The following is a 19,779-nucleotide window of genomic DNA, read 5'->3' as shown; positions in this document are numbered from 1 at the left end:
TCAAAGTCTAGGGAGCATATCGGACTATGCATAGCATTTCTTTCCTTGACCATTATATAATGTAAAGTGATATGGTCACTGCCTCCCAATAGTGCTTCTTGTTTTAAAAAATATTTTGCTCAGGGTAGCCAGGTAGCACAGTGAGTAAGAGCACCGGTTCCACTGTCAGGATGACTTGTGGATCGAATCTGGGCTCAGACACTTAGCACCCACCAGAAACACCTGGCCGTGTAACCTTGAGCAAGTTAATTAACCCCAATTGCTTTTAAAAAATATTTCGCTATAAGTTCAACTTGAGCATTAACACAACCAGCTAAACCTGATGACTATAAGTTACTTAATTTTAGTATTGGAACATTTTTTTCCATCATTCTGACTGTGTTCATCAAATTTATTTGTTCATTCACTTCACATTTAGTTTAATGTCATATAGTCATAGTGAATACTCCTTTCTTCTGGGTTTCTTATTCCAAATTTATTTTTATATCTCATACTTGTTTATATTAATTGCATGATGCATGATGCTATTCTGCTTTTTTCTATATAATCTCCCTTTTGAATAAGTTTTCTCTTTTATATTAATATATTCTAGTTGTAAATTTTATTTCATCAAACCTCACTGATACATAGGTTACTTTTACTTAGTATTACTATTTACTTAGCATTACATTACCTTTATGCACCATTATATAGCTAATTATTCCCCTAATATTAGACATTAAAGATTTTTTTACCCCTTTTTTGCAATTACATATCATGTTGCTGAGAAAAATTGTAGATCGTTCTTTTGCTATTGATTTTTGATAACATTTTCTAACAATAGAACCCTTGAACCTTGGAATATAGTTATTTGCATCACTTTTACTATATACTGACTGATTGTTCTCCAAAAATATTCTACAACTTTGTGATTCCACTAGCAATGGAAGAATGCGCCTATTTCCCTGTAATCTTCTAGGTTTAAGTTTGTGTTTGCCTGTTTAGCAGATTTAAGGTTACTACCTCATTATAAACATATATATATATATAAATAATACATATGTATATATTTATAAAGAAATATAAATAAACATAAATAAATTACACAATTATTTTAATTTGTAGCTTTTTATTAATATTAAGGTTGAGCAATTTTTCAAATAATTACTATCAATTTGTTTTCTCTTGTAAAAATTATCTATTCATTAAATTATTTAGGAAATAAATCCTTCTTTGGTAAGAATTACTAAGAAAACTGAAAATCAGTATGGCAGAAATTGGGCTTAGACCAAAATTTTATGTCATATTTTATAATAAATTCCAAATGGATAAATAACCCATATATTAAAGATTATATTACTTTAAAAATTAGAAAATAACTAGATCAAGTACTTTTCACTTGTATGAATAGGATAATTAAATGAGAGATAGAGGAAATCATAAAAGATGAGCTATATGACTTGGATTACATGAATTTGAAAAGCTTTTGCACAAAGTTAATTCATCTAGGGTAAGAAATTAAATAGTAAAAAAAAAAAGTCTGTCTTAATAAATTTCTCATATAAGGGTTTAGAATCCAAGATATAGGGACCATTTTTTTCCTATGTAATCTTTTATTTTTGAATAAAACTTTGCTTTTCCATTAGTATATTCTAGTCATGAATTTTGTTTCACCAAACCTCAGTGATACATACATAGCAGGTTACTTTTACTTAGTAGTCATAGCTACCAAAAGCCCAGAAAAGAACATTCTAGCCACCAAAGTCTTTGGCACTGTCAGAAGATTATCAAAAGTAGATTTGATTGGGGTAGCTAGGTGGCACAGTAAATAGAGCACCAGCCCTGGAGTCAGAAGGACCTGAGTTCAAATTTGACCTCAGACACTTAACACAAAAACTAGATGTGTGACCTTGGGCAAGTCACTTAACCCCAATTGCCCTACAAAAAGCAAAAAAAAAGTAGATTTGATTTTATCAAGGCAAGTGACTCTAAGGAATACAAGTCACCATCTTGCTTGCCACCACAGCCTACAGACCACTGTACCTTTCTTTCTTCCCTGTAGCTGAATCTCATTATATGTATTGCCTCCCTATCTTCCTTTCATATACTAGATGCATTTCTGCTTGTGTCTCTATTATTTAGCATGATGCTTTACACATATGTACTTAATAAATGTTTTTTCATTATATTAAGATCTCTAACTCATTTGTTTATTACCCATGCCCTATAAATTGATGTAGAGATGATTTGGGTGCTTTAGCATCATTTGTGTCCCTCTTCATTGTCTCCTATGATTACAGAATCCCTTTAAGATCAGTCTTCAGTTGTCTAGTTCTGAGCAATTTTTCTCTATCTCCATTCCTTTTCAGCTTAAAATTTTCTTAACCTAAGTCAAACTGCAGGCAAATACATTCTTTCTCACCAGTACACAACTATTCCACCTATGGTCATGAATCTATCATTTCTTTTTCTTATATCATGGTTCAGAAAGCCAAATTCAGTTCACAAATACTACTTTCTTAACCAGCCATTCACTTTCCATATATTTTAACTTCTAAGGTACTTACCTTTAATCAGTAGCTATGGTGGAAACATCACCAGGACTGACATGTCTTTCAATTTCTTTATAACCACTGAAGAGTCTTTCCAAGTTCCAGAGACTCTCTTTCACATCAAGAATTCTTTTCCTAGGGAAGACATACACCTGCCCTTGATGGTGGTTTCAGTTTGACCTCTTTCCCTTCCATAACCTTCCACAAAGTGTAACCTACCCCCCTCATGTGTCTCTTCTTGTTATCAGTATCAAATGCTTATATCATTGGCGAATGCCAACCATCTTTCTGTGGAATGTAAGGAGTGGTTTTTCCTCCTGAGAAGTTACATATCCAGTCATCAGAACCTCAGGCAGATGGAATGAGTTAGCCAAGTTCACTCAGTTGGTAGATAGAGGCACGGGGACTAGAATTTGGTTCTTCTCATGCCTGGTGCACTGATCTTTCAACTACAGTATCCTGTAGTTATAGGCTATGGTTATGACAGAAATTTTGAAAAAAATATCAGACATAGTTCATAAAAGTTATAGCTAATGTTCAATATTAATCTGAGGAGGGGCCCAATTTTCATTGTACAAAAAAAGCAGAAAGCATTTTAAGTTTTGTGTCATTTTTCTGCTTGATTTTGTTCATTAGTATTGGGCACCTTGAGACAGTGACTATTTTTTGCCTTTGTGTCAGCAATGCTTAACATAGTACATCTCACACAGTAGGTGTTTAATAAAAACTAGTTGACTGAACTGTAAATTTGGGGGAGGGATAAACAAACCTGTGATGATACAAAGAACATCAGGGGTCATCTAGTTCAAACTTCATGACATATTTTCTTATATTTGTATATATTCTTATTCTGTTATGGATTATATGTATTCTTATATTTTGGTTTCCTGTATTTCCTCTTGCTAGGCACATAAATTATAGAAAGAAAGGGAAAATAAAATACTTCTGCCAGCCTTTTCACCTACCAGCACATTCACCTACCTGTCACCTTCCAAAAAAATTCTTCATAAAATAAATGTATGTTACTTTATTAAAACAAAAAGGAAGGAGGCTGTAGTCATTGAAACTGTCATTTGGTTGCTGGCAAGGTAAGAAAACCCTTTTGATATGATCTCTTTCCCATAAAGAACATCCAAGACTATAGGGGACCCTGACTCTGATGCCTCATAGCCTGGAGGTAACCCTATGTTCTTTAAGTCATACCATCCTGGGAAGACTTTGAGTATAAGCCTGGTGATGAACAATGGACTTGTTATTTGAAGATCAGTTTAGCTAAGTTTGGAGAGGCTCATAAGCAGGGTGGGCTACAGGGCCATTAATTGTTTTGTTCACAACAACTCAAAGATGGCTGAGGGTGGCCTGGAAGAGTTACAATCTATAGATTGAGAGAATAATTGTGGTGGTTACATCACTGATTCAATTGGGCATGCACATATTAAGTGCTCCCTATTGCAGCACCCATAGCACAAATGCGAATTATTAAAGTTGAATAGAAAATATCCCTGGAAATTTCATGTACTCCATCAAGTACATTTTATAATCTGCATGCTTTAGATTTAGAGAATTTCAAATGAGCAGTAACATGCTGGATTTGGGATCATGGAGTCCCAGGCTGAAATCCTAACTAATGGTACATAGAAGCTCTATGACCATGGACAAGTCAGTAACCGTTTTTGATCCTCAGTTTCCTCATCTGTAAAATGAAGAAAACTAGGTCTATGCTTCCTTCCTCACATGGTTAATTGTGAGGTTCACTTAAATTATATATATATATATATATATATATATATCACTTTACAGACTCTAAAGCACTATGTAAATATCAGTTGTTATTATTATCTCCTAGACCAACAGATGTGACTCTAACTCTGAAAGATCCACATTATCCTGATCATGATCTGGGAACCATTTTGCTGTCTGTAATTCTTACTCCAAAAGAAGGAGAACAGAGGGATGTGGTAAGTTTACACAAGGTCTAGCCAGTAGGTACTGCTTGATCTTTCTTGTTTGAAATGCATTGCGTGCATACTTTGGACTAGGGGTTGATAATTAAGAGAGTCTCCACATAAAATTCAGTTTTGTTCACTGCTTCTGTGAGTGCCATGGGCATTTTTGTATTTATTGTACCTTTTCAACTCTTTTTTTTCCTATTTCATCCCACCAGATCAGAACCTCTTGTTGTAAACAAGTCAAGGATTTGTATGCATTGTAATTTCAGGTCTGTTATATACCTAGTAAATTCCAGGTGAGCTAATAATAACAGTTTCAAGAGTATATTTGTTAGCCAATTAAATTTTTAGAATTTCCTTCTGAAGTGTCCAAACACTAGAATTTGGATTGGATTGTTGACCAACTGTATCACAGCACACAAAAAAAGGTGAATTTATAACAGAGTTTCTGCTTTCTGGTTTTTGTTTGCTGAATAATAAGTATGTTTAAGTCACTGGATGTTATCCATTTTTCAGCACTTGCCATCTGGACTTCATTTTGCTGCAGTGTAAAATTGACAAGGGACAGAGAGAAGCAGACTATTTGGGCACTAGGAGAAATGCTCATTGTTACAGTCAGTTAACATTAATTAAGCACCTACTGTGTGTCAATAATTGTGCTAGAAATCAATTTTGACCCACATCAGTAGGTCTCTCCAGTTGTTTTTTCCAACCTGATTTAACAGATATTAGTCACCAGAATGAAAGAATTTTGGCATAATTTAATAGGAACTACATAAAGAACTGTTTCTGTAGTCCTGTGTTTTAGAACTAGAGCTCAGTTTTAAGTAGCTTTAGTTTTGAATCCTTCAAGAGTATGTTTGTATAGTATATATGTGTGTATTTGTGTTTGTATGCCTCTGTGTGTATGTGTTTTAAAGAAATGCTGGCTGAAAATGTATATTCAGCATATGTCATTAATGTCTAATTGGTTAAGGAAATCATTTTTCTGGAAGGAAGGTGAAATGTTTAAAACTCAATTAAGATATTAACTTGTGTGTGAAATTTATGGTTTTAACTTTTCATTGTCTTAATCTCCTTTAATAAAAATTAATAATTATAAATTAAATACACATAAACATAGATTCTTTTGAATTTGCTAAATTTATTCCTAGTATCCACATATAACTCTCTGGCTAGGTGATTTCTCTCCTTTTAGCATATTCTATCAAAAAAGATATGCGGTAAGAGTTAAAGGGAGTATTATTCTTTCTGTGTGTACAGAGACGGTCAGGGAATAATTTATGAATTATTAGGCCTGAAAACCATTCATTGAAACCCATATTTTAGTAATCAGTTAATTAACAAGAATTTATAAGTTCTCACTATGTACCAGGCAGGATGCTGAGTTCTAAGGGTATATAGAAAAGCAGAAAGTATTCCCTACTCTCAAGAAGCTCACATTCTAATGGAGACAATATGCAAACAGCCATGATCATAAATGGAGGGGCGGTGATTTCAGAGGGAAGGCATTGGAAGTAGAGATGAAGGGGAGGAGACTGAAAGGAAATGTTAGGTCTCGAGCTAAGACTTGAAGGAAGCCAGGAAGCTAAGAGGTAGAGGTGATGGGGAAGAGTCATTGGAACAAATCCTTCAAATAAAATCATTTCCCTTGGCACAGACCAAGAACAGTATGGGCATTACCATGTGATCATCATAACCTACCCAAGAATGGGTATTTTAAAAACAAGAGGTTTTATAATTTGTACAACTTGCCCTTGAATTATCAAGAGAATAAATTTCTTTGTGTTCAACATCACTATCTCTAATTAAAATTATCTTTTGTGTATTTCATATCTGCCTTTATATTGGAATGAGCATATGAATACTTTTCAAGATACCCAATTAATTATATTCAGTGTGAAAATTTGATCTTCTAGCACCCATTTTAAAAAGAGAAGATTTTTATTCTAAACCACAAAATTAGTCATAGCTATAATGATTCCAAGCCTGAGCCTTGAAGGTGAAAATAATTAATAGTTATGAACCGGGTAGTGGTAGCTGGTTTCAGGTTAATGAAGCACCAAGCAGTGGGATTGTGATTCTCAGCACTGTTTTAGCTCAGATCATTTTCCCACAAGCCCTAAAATTTCAACATCTGCCCATACTTAAAATAAAAGTAACAATAAAAATATAATAATAACAATAATAATAATGTACCTGGGAACTGCTCGCCTGGAACTAACTTGGTAGGCTGCTGGGTGGAACTGACTAGAGAATAAAATTGAGGTTTCAGAAAATATACTGATTGTGATAGACTGTCTCTTCTGAATCCCAGCTTGCTACTTAGTACTATTGTGACCTGGGGCAAGTCATTTAACATCTCTAGGTCTCAGTTTCTTCATCTGCAAAATGGTCTTTTCCAGCCCTAGATATATGAACTATGAACTCCCTTCTCTTTTGACACTTCCCTTTTCTCTTCTTCTTTTTTCCTTGCACTTTTTTTGGTCATTATCATATGCCCTAAATATACTTGCCTTATGCTTGGAGTAATTTCCTAGAAGGATTTTCCTTTTTCCTACTCATTTCTGGTCTAGCTCCTCTGAGCCCCTGAGAGAGTAGAACTGCTTTTCTGAAATATTGTCTTATTTTAAATTTCACTTTGGTTCTCACCCTGCTTAGATAGATAGGTAGACAGACAGACAGACGGACAGACAGACAGACAGACAGACAGACAGATAGATAGATAGATAGATAGATAGATAGATAGATAGATAGATAGATAGGTAGATAGATAGATAGATAATCCTGGTAATCACAAGAAAAGGAAGAGGCTTGCCTGACAGTCAAGCATGGAGAATTTTTCAATTCAGTATTCAATTTAACAAACATTTATTAAGGACCTACTATTTGGCAGGCACTGTGCTAAGTGGTAGGGGATGCAAATAAGAAAAAAATCTGCTCTCAAGGAGCATATTATCAATGGGGGAACACAGAACATATAAGGATGCTGGAAAGCTCCTGAGACAGGAGAACACTAGGGCCATCTTGTTCCTTGGAATTCATACCAAGCAGAGCTATAGATGAACAGTAGAGTAAGCTGTAAAGTCCAGGTGTTGCCTTCTAGAAGGAATGTTTGCTGATGGTTCCATCTTTTGCTTCTGGATGGTGATCATCCTGACCATTTTCTTTCAGTTCCTTATGTTTCCTAACCTGGAGCAGTTCATAAAGTGAAGACTATAAACAAAAGCAGAATTTTTAGGGAAGTGGAGAATAAGAGATGGAAGTAAAGGATGGAAATGCTTATTGATCTTTGTCTTAAAGAAGGCATCAGGCTGATGGGGAAACACTAGAAGAAGCTACCACATAGGCCTAGCACGGCAGTCATTGTTCTGGGAGCCTTCCTTTGGATTTCTGACACCTCATGGATACAAGTGGAGCATACATGCTGCAGCAGTCATTCTTCACTTATGTTCATAGTCTGCCTCCTTTTCCAGTCATACAGCTCCCCTGGGGATATTCTTTATCAAGCTTCTTACATGAAATTCTTTATTAGTAATCTGTTTGCCAACTTGCTGGTGACCACCATGGACCTTTTCATTGTTTCCATTGTATTGATGGGCAAATTTAATGGGTTGACCATCCAACTATATAACATGATCTGGGCAGTAAGCATTCTTCATCTATGAGTCTTCCCATTAAGAGGTTCTGCAAGATTCTGGGGCTTGATGAATTTACCACATTGTTATCTTTAAACAGGAACATCTGGAGGACTTCACATTCAATAAAGAATCTCTCTAAATCAGTACTCTGGACAATACATCTTCCATGAAAATGGTGGAAACCTTTGAAAAGTACATAATTTCCTGTCTTTTGCCTAACTTGATATTAATAATCAGAGGGTCATTAATGAAAGTTAACTCTATCATAGCGTTCAAAGAATCTATTATGATAGGAATGAAAGTCTTTAAAAGGGTGACATTTTGCTCTACTGAATCAAATTATTTTTAATGCACTCAACAAACAGTACACACAGTAGTATCTTGTCTTTAAAATTTTCCATCAATTTTGTCATTGTAAAGATATGGTCTGATATATAGTATAGTTTCAAAAAGTCTATTTTTTCTTCTCATATTCTTGATGCATAGATAATTCTCATAAAATTAGTTAGAAATGGGAAATTTGCCATTTGTCAATCTTGGTTTTAGACATGTGGATTAATGATTATTAATGGTCTCTCAATTATATTTTTTTTTGTTCTAAATGTCTGTTATCCTAGCTGCCATAAATCTCCATTTTGAAATAATGAATCTTTCTTGGTTGAGGAGATTTCCAGGCTTTTCAGAGTATAGATGGCAATAGTTTGTGTTAAATAAGATCTGTTCTTTTATTCATTTCATTTTTCAGTATCAATCACTAATTTAAATAAATTTGTTGTAAATTGCCTCAATAATATGCGGTTTCTTCCTATTTTGATTCTTTTTCTAGTTTGGTATTAATTTTGCTTTTTACTCTAATATGTTAGTGGTCTGACTGAACAGATGGTTGATTTAGACATGGTTGCCACATCCATTATTCTTTCTCTGCTTAAAATATAATTTTCTCTTTTGTTATGTTTTTAGTGTCTAATACATTCCACCTATTTTCCTGAAGAGGTTACTTATAATATATAGGCTACATAGCCTCTAATCCTTTAAATACTCTCGTATCTTACTCCTGAGATATATATTCTAGGTTTTTTTGAAAGTATCATTACATCATGCCCACTACTGAAATTACCAAAAGCTAAAGTGTATGTTGATTTAATATGGAAGCCTTTATCAAGTTATTGATAGAATTTCTCAATCTTCTCAACTTCTTACACTTGTGCTACAATTATTTTCATGAGGGTTTTTCAATGCTGATCATGAACACTGCCATACAGTAATGCCAATGAAATACCCATAGCACTTGCTATGACTATGCAGACATATCTCCAGAGTAAATTTACAAAACATAATAAAATCTCTTGGGGCAGCTAGGTGGTGCAGTGAATAGAACACCAGCCCTGGGGTCAGGAGGACCTGAGTTCAAATCCGGGCTCAGACACTTAACACAAAACTAGCCATGTGACCTTGGGCAAGTCACAACCCCAATTGCCCTACCTTGCCTCCTCCAAAAAACCAAAAAAATAAAAATTAAATCTCTTCATTAAATGCAAAACCAAAGTATTTTTTTTTTGGATTAGAATACCAGGAGGTAATATTTAACAAAGTATTGATCATTACCATTCCAGGAAGCACCAACATCTTATGCATTCTTATTTGTTAGACCTCCCTACAAATAAGTTTCCTTAGACTAGTTCCTCCCTCTGCCAACTCAAGCTGCTTCTCTGAGCACTGTGATGCTCTCACTCCCTGCTCTGCCTCTTACACTTCCCCAACATTCTATATCAGTTAAAATTCCATTGGGCCAGCTCCTTCCACTCTTAGCTCCATGTAACCCAGGCTTCAGGTGACTCAGGCTGTATTACAGCCCCAGAGCACAAAGCAGGTCACACAAGTCTATAAATGAATGAAGAAGATCTTCTATTTCATTAACATTACACATACATACACACATACATTACACACATATGAAACACATACATATATTACACATACATATGCACCATGTGTACACATATACACGTGTGTGTATTTACTTTTGTAAATTTTACATGTAAATTTTGTAAATTTACATGTAAATCTTATTTTACATGTACTAAAATAAAGGGAGAGATAGCATGGCATTCTGCATAGAGTTTTTTAATTGAAGTCTAGAAGACATAGGTTCAAATTCTGGGATCTAACATAAGCCGTGTGACTATGAATAAGTTATTTAATCTATCAGAGACTCACACAGTTCTGCCTTCTAAATTATAAAGGAATTGCAATCTGGTTTGCATAGTGACATCACAGATATTTGATATTGAAAATAGAGAAAATAAAGGATAAGTTTTTAACCAGTAATTAAATATTCTATTCAACACTTCAATTAAGGAAGATTGTGAATGAAAAGAAGACAGACTAGAAGAACAAAGTAGTTACCATAATAAAGTAATAAAATATCTAAAAATCTTATGAGTTTCAGGGACACAGTTAGTTGGACTGATGATATATTTATGTGAAAAATACTGTTTGGATGTTTTTTCCTTGTGTGAACTAGCATTTGGAGAAATCAATAAAAATGAAGGATTTCAAAAACCTAATGGCATATTAAATACATTTTTAAAGACTCAAAATATAATTTTCTATAAACAGTGTGAAATTTAGCATCAATAAAGGCAAAAATGTTACATAGGTTTTGGGTTTAAAACATTATTGAGTTGAAAACAATTAAATCCTTAAAAGAAAAAGAAGTGTATAAATAAAATTATCTTGATTTTTTTCCTTTTCACTGCTATGTCTATTTGTCTAGAGCATGTTAACATGTTGCATGGTATGTATCTTGTTTCTCTTCTCATTGCATGAAGCTTTTTTAGAACTGTGCTCTGTGTTCTATATAAAAAGATGTCCTGTTCTTTTACGGTTTTGTCTTATTGTGCATGCATGAGTTCTTTCTGACTCTTTTTCTAACAGATTCCAATGCACAGATTTCATCATTGGAGTCTTTATGAAATAAAAGTGAGTTCATTTGTGTTGCATGCTTTCTTAGATACCCTAGAAATACAAAATTGCTTAGCTGGCATTAAAAAATGCAGAATCCTGGGAAATATGTGAATTGATCCTTGATGTATTCATTAAATAAATTTTAAAGCTGGATTTTTTTCTCTGATATAGTTTATTTGCAACATGCTGCTCAGAATGTTTCTGTATTCAGCATTTCAGAAAATACCCCACTCAAAAATTGTAAAATATGTATTCTTTCTTCAGTAGTAGCTCTGTGGTGTTTAACATAATCTGTGATAGTTATGTAATTGCCTAAAGGCAAATAAAGATTGAAAGTGAAGAATGGATTTGGGTTGTGGAATCTTTTACAAATGTAATCATTCCTCACAGCTCATCTATCACAGACCATATTTTATACTGTTTATTTTCTCTTATCGTCTTTGAAGAAATTTGAGCTACTGATCATTAGTAAGAGAGATTTAAATTTATATTACAGCCAAAGTACACTCACATATTTTTACATCTGAAGTAAAGTTCATGATGTGAAAAAGAAGGGAGAACTTTTAAAATGTAAGTCTCATTTAGCTTTGAGAATACCTAAAGGATCTGCCTTTCTTGCCTTCCACTTCTACCCCTGAACACTGCTCATGGACAGACAAAAAAGATAGATACATGATTTACCCAAACTCACATGGAAAGACACAAGCTACATCTTAACTCTCCTCTACTGAGGACTATTCACTCAGAAATTGGAATTCCGTGCCTTTGGAAGTCAAATAATATCATTCTATGACACATTTTGAAAATGATAAATTATGAAACTAGGTTTCTTCAAAATTGATAATACATGGAAAAGATATTCTATATGTATGTACATTGCACATGTCTACATCGATCAGTCAATTGGTAAGCATTTATTAAGTACCTGTTATGTAACAGGGACTATACTAGGAGCTGCGAATATACAGATGAAAAATGAAACATTCCATACTCTCAAGTAGCATTGGATGGTTGGAAAAAACAAGTTTATATACAGGTAGATACAGAACAAATACAAAGTAATTAGGGGAAATAGTACTAATAATCTAAAGGAATCATAAAAGGTTTCATATAGAAGCTAGCTTTTTCATAGTGTCTTGAGAAATTCTATGAGGCAAAGGTCAGGAAGGATTGCATTCTAGGCACAGAAGATGGACAGTACAAAGACCAGGAAAAGGAGAGAGAATGTAGTGTGTAAGGAACAGAGAGAAGGTCAGTTTGTTGAAACCATAGAATATGGAAAGAGTAGTGATGTATAATGAAACTGAGAATATGGGTTGGAGTCAAATTGTGAAGGGCTTTAAACACCAGATAAGTTTGTTTCAGCCTAGCAGCAATAGGGAGGCACTGGGGTTTATTGAGTTAGGTTAGTTGTTAAATTGATTTTATGAAATAAAAAGGAAACTGAGGACAAAAGTTGCTGAGCCATCTATGATTTAATCTGCAAAGCTAGCATTTGTATTCCAAACCAGATTCCAGATTGCCTGACTCATCAGAGATCAGAAACCAGGAGTGATTTACAGATATGGTTTCCATAATTTTTTAAAAAAAGAATTTGATAAATTACAGAAACTTCAATATAATTCCATTGGACAATAGTTTCTTCCAGACTTTCTTCATCCTATGCCAGAATTTCTTTCCTGCAGGTGATACCTTTGGTAATCATAAAGTATACTGGGAAAGAGAAACTTGTGGTCAATGCTTAGCAGTACCCCCCCCATCTTCCTTAGAATATTCCATTACCCAACTTGGACTTTAGCTTAATAAAAAAAATTTTTAAAGGCTCATCCAGTAAGACTGGAACAAACAGCTTAACCTCTGGCTAACCTTTCTCTAGCCACCAAAAAGAAGAACTTGGCCTCTGGTCAACCCCCCCTTTCCCATAGATAGGGAAATTTAGCCTTTTGAAAAACTTTACAATTTTATGATTATTTTATTATCTGCTACTAATTATCTGCAACTAAATGTAAAGTCTTCTCAATCTATTACTAAATTTATAGGTAACCTAGCCTTAGAGACTATGCTAATCTGACTTATTTTAGGGCTTTTTCTAAAAATGGAAGCTTAATCCTATTATCAAACTAAAAATAAATAAAAGTAATCAGAGATAACTGATTTCTTTTTCAATGATATGGTCAGCTCTGCACTTAAAGAAAATCACTTTGGAAGCTGTATAGATATGGACTGAATTGAGGAGAAACTTGAGGGAGAGAAGACTAATTGAGAAAGCCTTTGCAGTAATTCAGGAGATGAGTGATGACAGCCCGAACAAAGATGGTGGTTGTATGAGTAGAGAGAAGGGTTTGGATGAAAGAGATATTGTGGAGGCAAAAACAACAAACAAAGTTGTGAAGGAGTTATCAGAGAGTAAAAGGAAAATCGAGACAAGAGTAGTGTCATCAAAACTCAGAGAAGAGAGATAATAGTATTCAGTTTAGGAGGAAAGGGTGGTCAATGGGGTCAAATGCAGTAGAAGTTGAGAAATATGGGGGCTGAGAAAAGCCCATCAGATTTGGCAATTTGGCACATTGTCCACTTGGCTCATTGGTAACTTTGGAGAAGTTTCATTTGGAAAAGGTAGTTCTTTTTCAATCAGAAGCCATATTTCAAAGGTTAAGGAATTGGTGAGAGAAGAAGTATAGATACAAGAAGTATAGACAGCTTTTTCTAGGAATTTGGTTGAGATGAAGAGGAGAGATTTGGAATGAGAGTATGGGGGAATGGTAGGTTCTAGTCTTTTAAGGATACAGGAGGTCAGGGCATATTTGAATACAGTAGGAAAGGAACCAGTAAATAAGTATCTATAATATATCATGTATATTATATGTAATAGTAGCTGCCATTTTTGTCCTTTAAATTTTGCGCATTACTTTACACACATTACCTAATTTGATTGTCACAATCATCCTGTGAGAAGGTGAATGCAAAAGATTAGGCTGGAAACAGAATAGCAGAATATCTGAGGTGGATGGATATGAAGAATTACCTGGAATGTCCAGATAGGATTAGCTGAATTTGTATTCATTGATCAATCAGGACTACTCATTTCCTAGGAATGGGTGTCAAAGTTGAAAAAATTAATGTCCTCAATGTCTCTATAAGGAGTGCCATCCTAGGTGGGGAAAGGCAGACAGAGAAGGCAGATGGCAAGATGTGTAAATATTATATATATTGTCATCTCCATTTTACGGATGAGGAAACTGAGGGCAAGAGATTATTGAGTGACTTACCCAGGGTTAGATAACTAGTAAGTATCTGAGATGGAATTCAACTACTAGTCTTTCTGACTTCAAGACCAGTGTTCTATCTCCTTTCCATGCCTTAGACATACATACATGTCATATACGAAAATCATATGTGTAATGTATAACATAATAAAATAACATATATAATATATGTATGTATATAGACACATACATGCACATGTGTATATATTTTATTTGTATGTACATTTTTGGGGATTGTGTGTGCGTGTGTAAGTCATCTGAGTTCATTTCAAAAGATTTTGCAACATTTTATACCCTTAGTAAATATATTTTCCTGACTTTTGGTATGTTAATAATGGCATTAATAATATGTATAATTACTATCTAGGAATAAATTTCACTAAAAGTTTAAGATTACAAATTTATACATTGAAATCTTGGCATTTTGGGAGGCCAGGTGGCTCAGTGAGTCAGAGCACCAGCCCCAGTGTCAGGATAACCTGCAGATCAAATCCAGGCTCAGATACTTAGCACCACACCCAAAAATAACTGACCATGTAACCTTAAGCAAGTGACTTAACCCCGATTGCTTTAAAAAAAAAAAAGAAAGAAATCTTGCCATTGGCCTACCTAAGAGCAAAAGCCTACTAGTACTTGTGTAATTAAACCCTCATGTATTTGCACCAAAACAGACCAACTCTTTATTGTGTTCTATATACCAAATGGTTCTCCATCTAGGTTCTCGTACATTTCCTTGATTTTTAGCCCTCCCCTAGATATGGCAGACATTTCCAATAGTACTATAGTATTTGTCTTGCAATTTTTACTTCTTTTGTACAAATTGTCTATAACATTAAAGAGAACATTAAAAATAAGATGGAGGGAACATTGCTTAAAAATTAAACCCTTTTGTTTACCACTAATACCTTTTTGAAATTTGTGAGAAGAGCAAAAACTTTGTCTTTCACCTTTGTCATTTACAGCTGAGCAACAGAAAGATAATTTTGAGATACACAGCTTGTATTGCACAAAGCCAGAGCCACCTTGATGGCAGACTTTTTGAATAGAAATCTCTTCCCCTCAGGCTTCAAACACTGTTTAGAAACGAAAGTTTTGATGAAACAGTTGGGTAGTAGTAGAAGTGGTGGTGGTAGCAGCAGAAGTAGTAGAAGTAGCAATAGTAACTAAAACAATAATATAGATACAATTAATAGATATCCCTAGAAAATAACCCGTGGTCTATCATTTAAAGAAAATTTTGCTAGCATGTATGTAAAGGTTAATTATAATTGGGTTGGGTCTGAGGTGGAAACATTGGAGGAGAAGTTTGCTGTACTCCTGAAGAAGTCTATGCTGAAGCCACTTTTATAGATACAGACACTATGGCATGTGAATATTCATGTTACCTCCATTAGTAGAAAAAATAGCTTTGCTTTTTGTGTTGTTGGCTGATCATAGAGAAGATGTGCTTTAAAAAATTCATGACTTTTTAGCTCAAAATTATTTCAGAGAAATGAGACCTGCTGTTTTATTTCCAAAAGAGTATCAGGAATTCTTTCAGTAAAAGAATAACCAACCCAAGCTCTCACCAGATAGACTGCTTGAGTGTGAAAAGTGCTTCCAGTTTTGTTCTGTTCTTATTCTTTTTATTTTTGTCTTGTATAGTTATCATTGTTGTTGGCAAGTATTTGTTGTTACAGAGTTTAGAAAAAAGGTGGAGGGTCCTTTAAGACAGTTGGCTGCCCTATTGTGTATCTGAGTGGAAAGGTAATTAAATTGCTTTATTTCATTTACAGACCATGCTAATGAGGAAGAGTTGGAAAAGATCAAGTAAGGTAATTCTTAGCATGTGGTCTTTCAGCATTTCTTTCTGAAAAGAACTGTCAGCTATTTTACTAAATCTTTCTCATAACCCTGTAAACTCTACTATAGAATTTCATCACTATCCAAAAAAATTCCAACAAATCCCAACCCCTCATACATTTTAATCCATATGAAGCATTTTTAAAAAGAGAAATCACTCTAGTGAGTGAAGCTCACCAATATTTGAGGGGGGCTCTGTTTTGCCTTCACTAACTTCTCCACATCATCTTCAACATTCTACTGCTGTCCCATAACAGGGTCTAGAAAATCTCTTTGTCACTGTAACTGATTAGAAATCAAGTGATAGTCCCACCAGACAGTGAAAAATAAAGAAAAAAAATTTTCCTTTGTTCAATTTGATTGTATTCCTACTTCGGAAAATAAGAGTGGTGTGCTCTAAACTGGGCCCTGCAGCCCTACCATCTTTGTGGTTATGTGAGCACATTCTCCTATGGTGAGTAGAATGTTCCAGGGACTTTCTCTTCTCCCTTCAGAAGAAAAAAAAAGAACCATAACTATTTTATTCTTGACTCCTTATTTGAAGCCTTAACTAAGTAATTAATATTTCAGTGATAGTGACACTCTTTGGGTGTCAGGTTTGTTTTTTTTTTGTTCTATGTGGATGACTATCTTGAAGAACCTCAACTGTCATGCAAATTGGTCATGAAACAATATCAAAAGGATTTTGCTTTTACAGTATTGTTTGCTCTTTCTTCTAAAAAGTCAATACTCATTTTAAAAGATCATGGCAACTTTTTTTAGACCCTGGTTAATGGCAAACTTTTTTTTCCTTCTAACCCAATCACGTTTTCTTCTTTTGTTTTTATTTTTTATTGTTTCAATATGTAACTTTTTTTAAGTGATGAAAAAAGAAAATGTTCGTAAAGTTTATGGGTATCTTTGTAAGGTTCATGACATGCACATAAGTCCTTCCTGTAAGTTTGCTTTTCCTTGTAAGATAAATCCAAAGGTAATTTGCTGTACAAAGAGGATTATAAGCAATTTTAAAAATCAGATTTGTCTTTTTAATAGGTTTATATGTAATTTCTATATATTTTATGATAGAAATATTTGGAAAGGAATACCAGTATTGGTATTTGATTATACTTAGAAATTTATAAGTTTTTATATGTTTCTGATTAGGTATTTATTAATTCTGATAAGTGGTTTCAGTCATATAGGTAAAATTTAAAGGTTATTCAGAGATGGAAAATTCTTATTTATATTAGATTCCTCTCTATAATTACACTTTAATATTATATAGTATAACAGTATTTGTTTTGCAGTTACTCATCTTAAAACTACATGTGAGCAGGTTTCTTTCTTCTCTGTAGATAGTTCAGGGTGTCCCAAAAGTCTTATTGCAATTTTAAGCAACTTAAAACACAATATTAAGACTTTGTGCATACCCTGCATTAATAGGCCTTAGTGAAAATAAGGCATTCTCATATGTAGAATTCTGCTTTTTCCAAACAATTCAGATGTGGCATTATAACACTCCACTTGGCAACAATGAAATGTTTATTTTTAGCACTTTGTTTTAGTATACCCCCCCAAACCCCAGAGAGAAGACACTTCTTTTTATGAGTATGTTGTGTACAAAATTTTTTACCATTTTTATAAGCCAAATCTATATAAGAAAAATATGTGCTTGTTTTCATTAAAAAAAGAGTTAATACCTCTCTTATTTGTAAATTGTTCAAAATGTATTTTCATATGAATAACATATCTATATAATCTGTTAGGTATTCTTCTCTACCTTGCCACTAAAGGTATAGAATATATATTTAGATTCTTGTATATAGTACCTCAAATTTTTGGATTCTTGGTCCAAAATGCCTTTTTTCTTTGCTATATGAGATTTAATGGGAAAATTGAGTGATGAGAGAAAAAATAGTTCATTCTTATTTCCAAATTGAAACATAATATGTTCACCAAAGAAATGCAAATCAATGCAACAAAAACATCTTGACAACTCTGTTGTCTCAAGTATTTAGATGGCAATAATCTCACCTCTAAGACTAAACAAGCTAAGGATTCTCTGAAGCTGTGATGAGGAAGGAGAACATTATAAATATGGGAGACAGCCTGGACAAAGGCATGGAGGTGGAAAATAGGCCATTTTCATTGGCATATTGGGTGTGTGAGACAGAGGAGTGTGAATTCCCATTGGAAAAATAGGTTGAAACTTGATCTTAAAAGGGCAAAGAGAGGGGTACCTAGATTTTCCTCTAACAATGGTTCTTGGGTTCATGGCCTCATTTTAAAAAGTATTTATTTTAATAACAGTATTTCAGTATAATTGGTTTCCTTTATGTGTTTAAAAATATTATTCTGATGTGGACTCTGTAAGCTTTATCAGCCTGCTGATGGGATCCATCACACACACACACACACACACACACACACACACACACACACACAAACACACAGCTTAAGAGCACCTTCTCTGGAGTATCGCTTTCAGAAAAATTTCTTCTCCATAGAAAGTAGAAACAATAGGTCTTTCTGTACTCCAGCAAGGAAAGTTTTACATTATTTACATTATTACATTTCTATCTATAATTACATTACATTGCTATCCAATAGATATTCGTAATTTCCCTGAAAGGCTATCAGGTACCCATATGGAGACAGTGTCCTTATGGTTAACAGGTACTCAGACTGAAAGAGGCATGCATCTAAGACAGATTTTGTAGCAAACTGAATTGAAGGTTCTCTATTATATGTAGTTATTGGTAATTGGTCTGAATAGGGAATAGAAGATAAGTGCAGGAGCATTAGGAAAGGTTTCAAAATTAGTGGAAGTCTCATGGGAATGGATTTAATCAACATTGTCATCAGGCTCAAGACAAAGAAATTACTTTTGGAGATGCATTTTATATTTTTAAAAGAAATGGGGTAGACATAATTTGTATATCTTCCAAATAAGGACTATAGAAATGTTTAGGAACAATCTTATTTTTTTAAATTATTCTTTCAGGCCTTATCACATCTTACCTGGAGTGTTATAATAGCCTCATAAATGGTCTCCCTGCTTTCTCATCTCTCCTTTTTGTTTGTTCGTTGTTTGTCCTTCATTCTTAAAGAGGATCGTGACTTCAGGAAGGTGATGCCATAACTTTCAAGTGAATTGGATTTAAGTGAGGGAGGCCTTTGCAAAGTCACCAGCCTTTCTTTCTCCTCTGGAGCCATTTGGGTCCAGTGGCAAGATATAGATTAGGAAGACTGGAGATAGCTCTGGTTGCAGTGGTAGACCTTGACCTTTTTAAGCTAAGGTCTTTTCCCAGATCTCAGTCTGGCTGAGGCAATGCCCATTCGGTGATTGAGGTTAAGTAAGAAATGAGGCAAAGAATGGTTTCTTTTACCTAGTTAAAAAAAAAAAAAAACAACAACCCGGCTAGGTGGCGCATGTATCAGCAATGCCATATTCACAATGCCTATGGAGATTACAGATATGCTGATATAATTATTCATCACAAAATACATCATGCTTGCCATATGGGGGAATAAGCTAGAAAATTTATTAAGATACCAAAAGACTGAGTCCCAAAACCAGAAGGTGAAAGCCATCAGAGTAGTT

At 34.2% G+C, this 19,779-nt stretch overlaps 1 protein-coding gene across 6 annotated transcripts in view; it reads left to right on the top strand.

Annotated features, from left to right (window-relative positions):
• The window catches only part of MCTP1 (multiple C2 and transmembrane domain containing 1), a 495,837-nt gene that overhangs the window by 171,520 nt on the left and 304,538 nt on the right, over positions 1-19,779 (top strand). For 4 of the 6 annotated variants that reach the window (XM_069085116.1, XM_069085114.1, XM_069085115.1 and 1 more), the window contains exons 5-6: positions 4,378-4,489; positions 16,130-16,168. In XM_069085116.1, the coding sequence (XP_068941217.1) occupies positions 4,378-4,489; positions 16,130-16,168 (151 nt within the window). The remainder of the gene's footprint in view (positions 1-4,377; positions 4,490-16,129; positions 16,169-19,779) is intronic. The other 2 variants (XM_069085117.1, XM_069085113.1) reach the window with 1 other exon arrangement.

This window comes from Petaurus breviceps, unplaced genomic scaffold (genome assembly GCF_028583685.1).
Source record: "Petaurus breviceps papuanus isolate PSGF00001 unplaced genomic scaffold, PetGlider_PUasm1.0 175, whole genome shotgun sequence".
Taxonomy (NCBI): Eukaryota; Metazoa; Chordata; class Mammalia; order Diprotodontia; family Petauridae; genus Petaurus; species Petaurus breviceps.
This window is presented reverse-complemented; position numbering and strand designations above follow the sequence as displayed.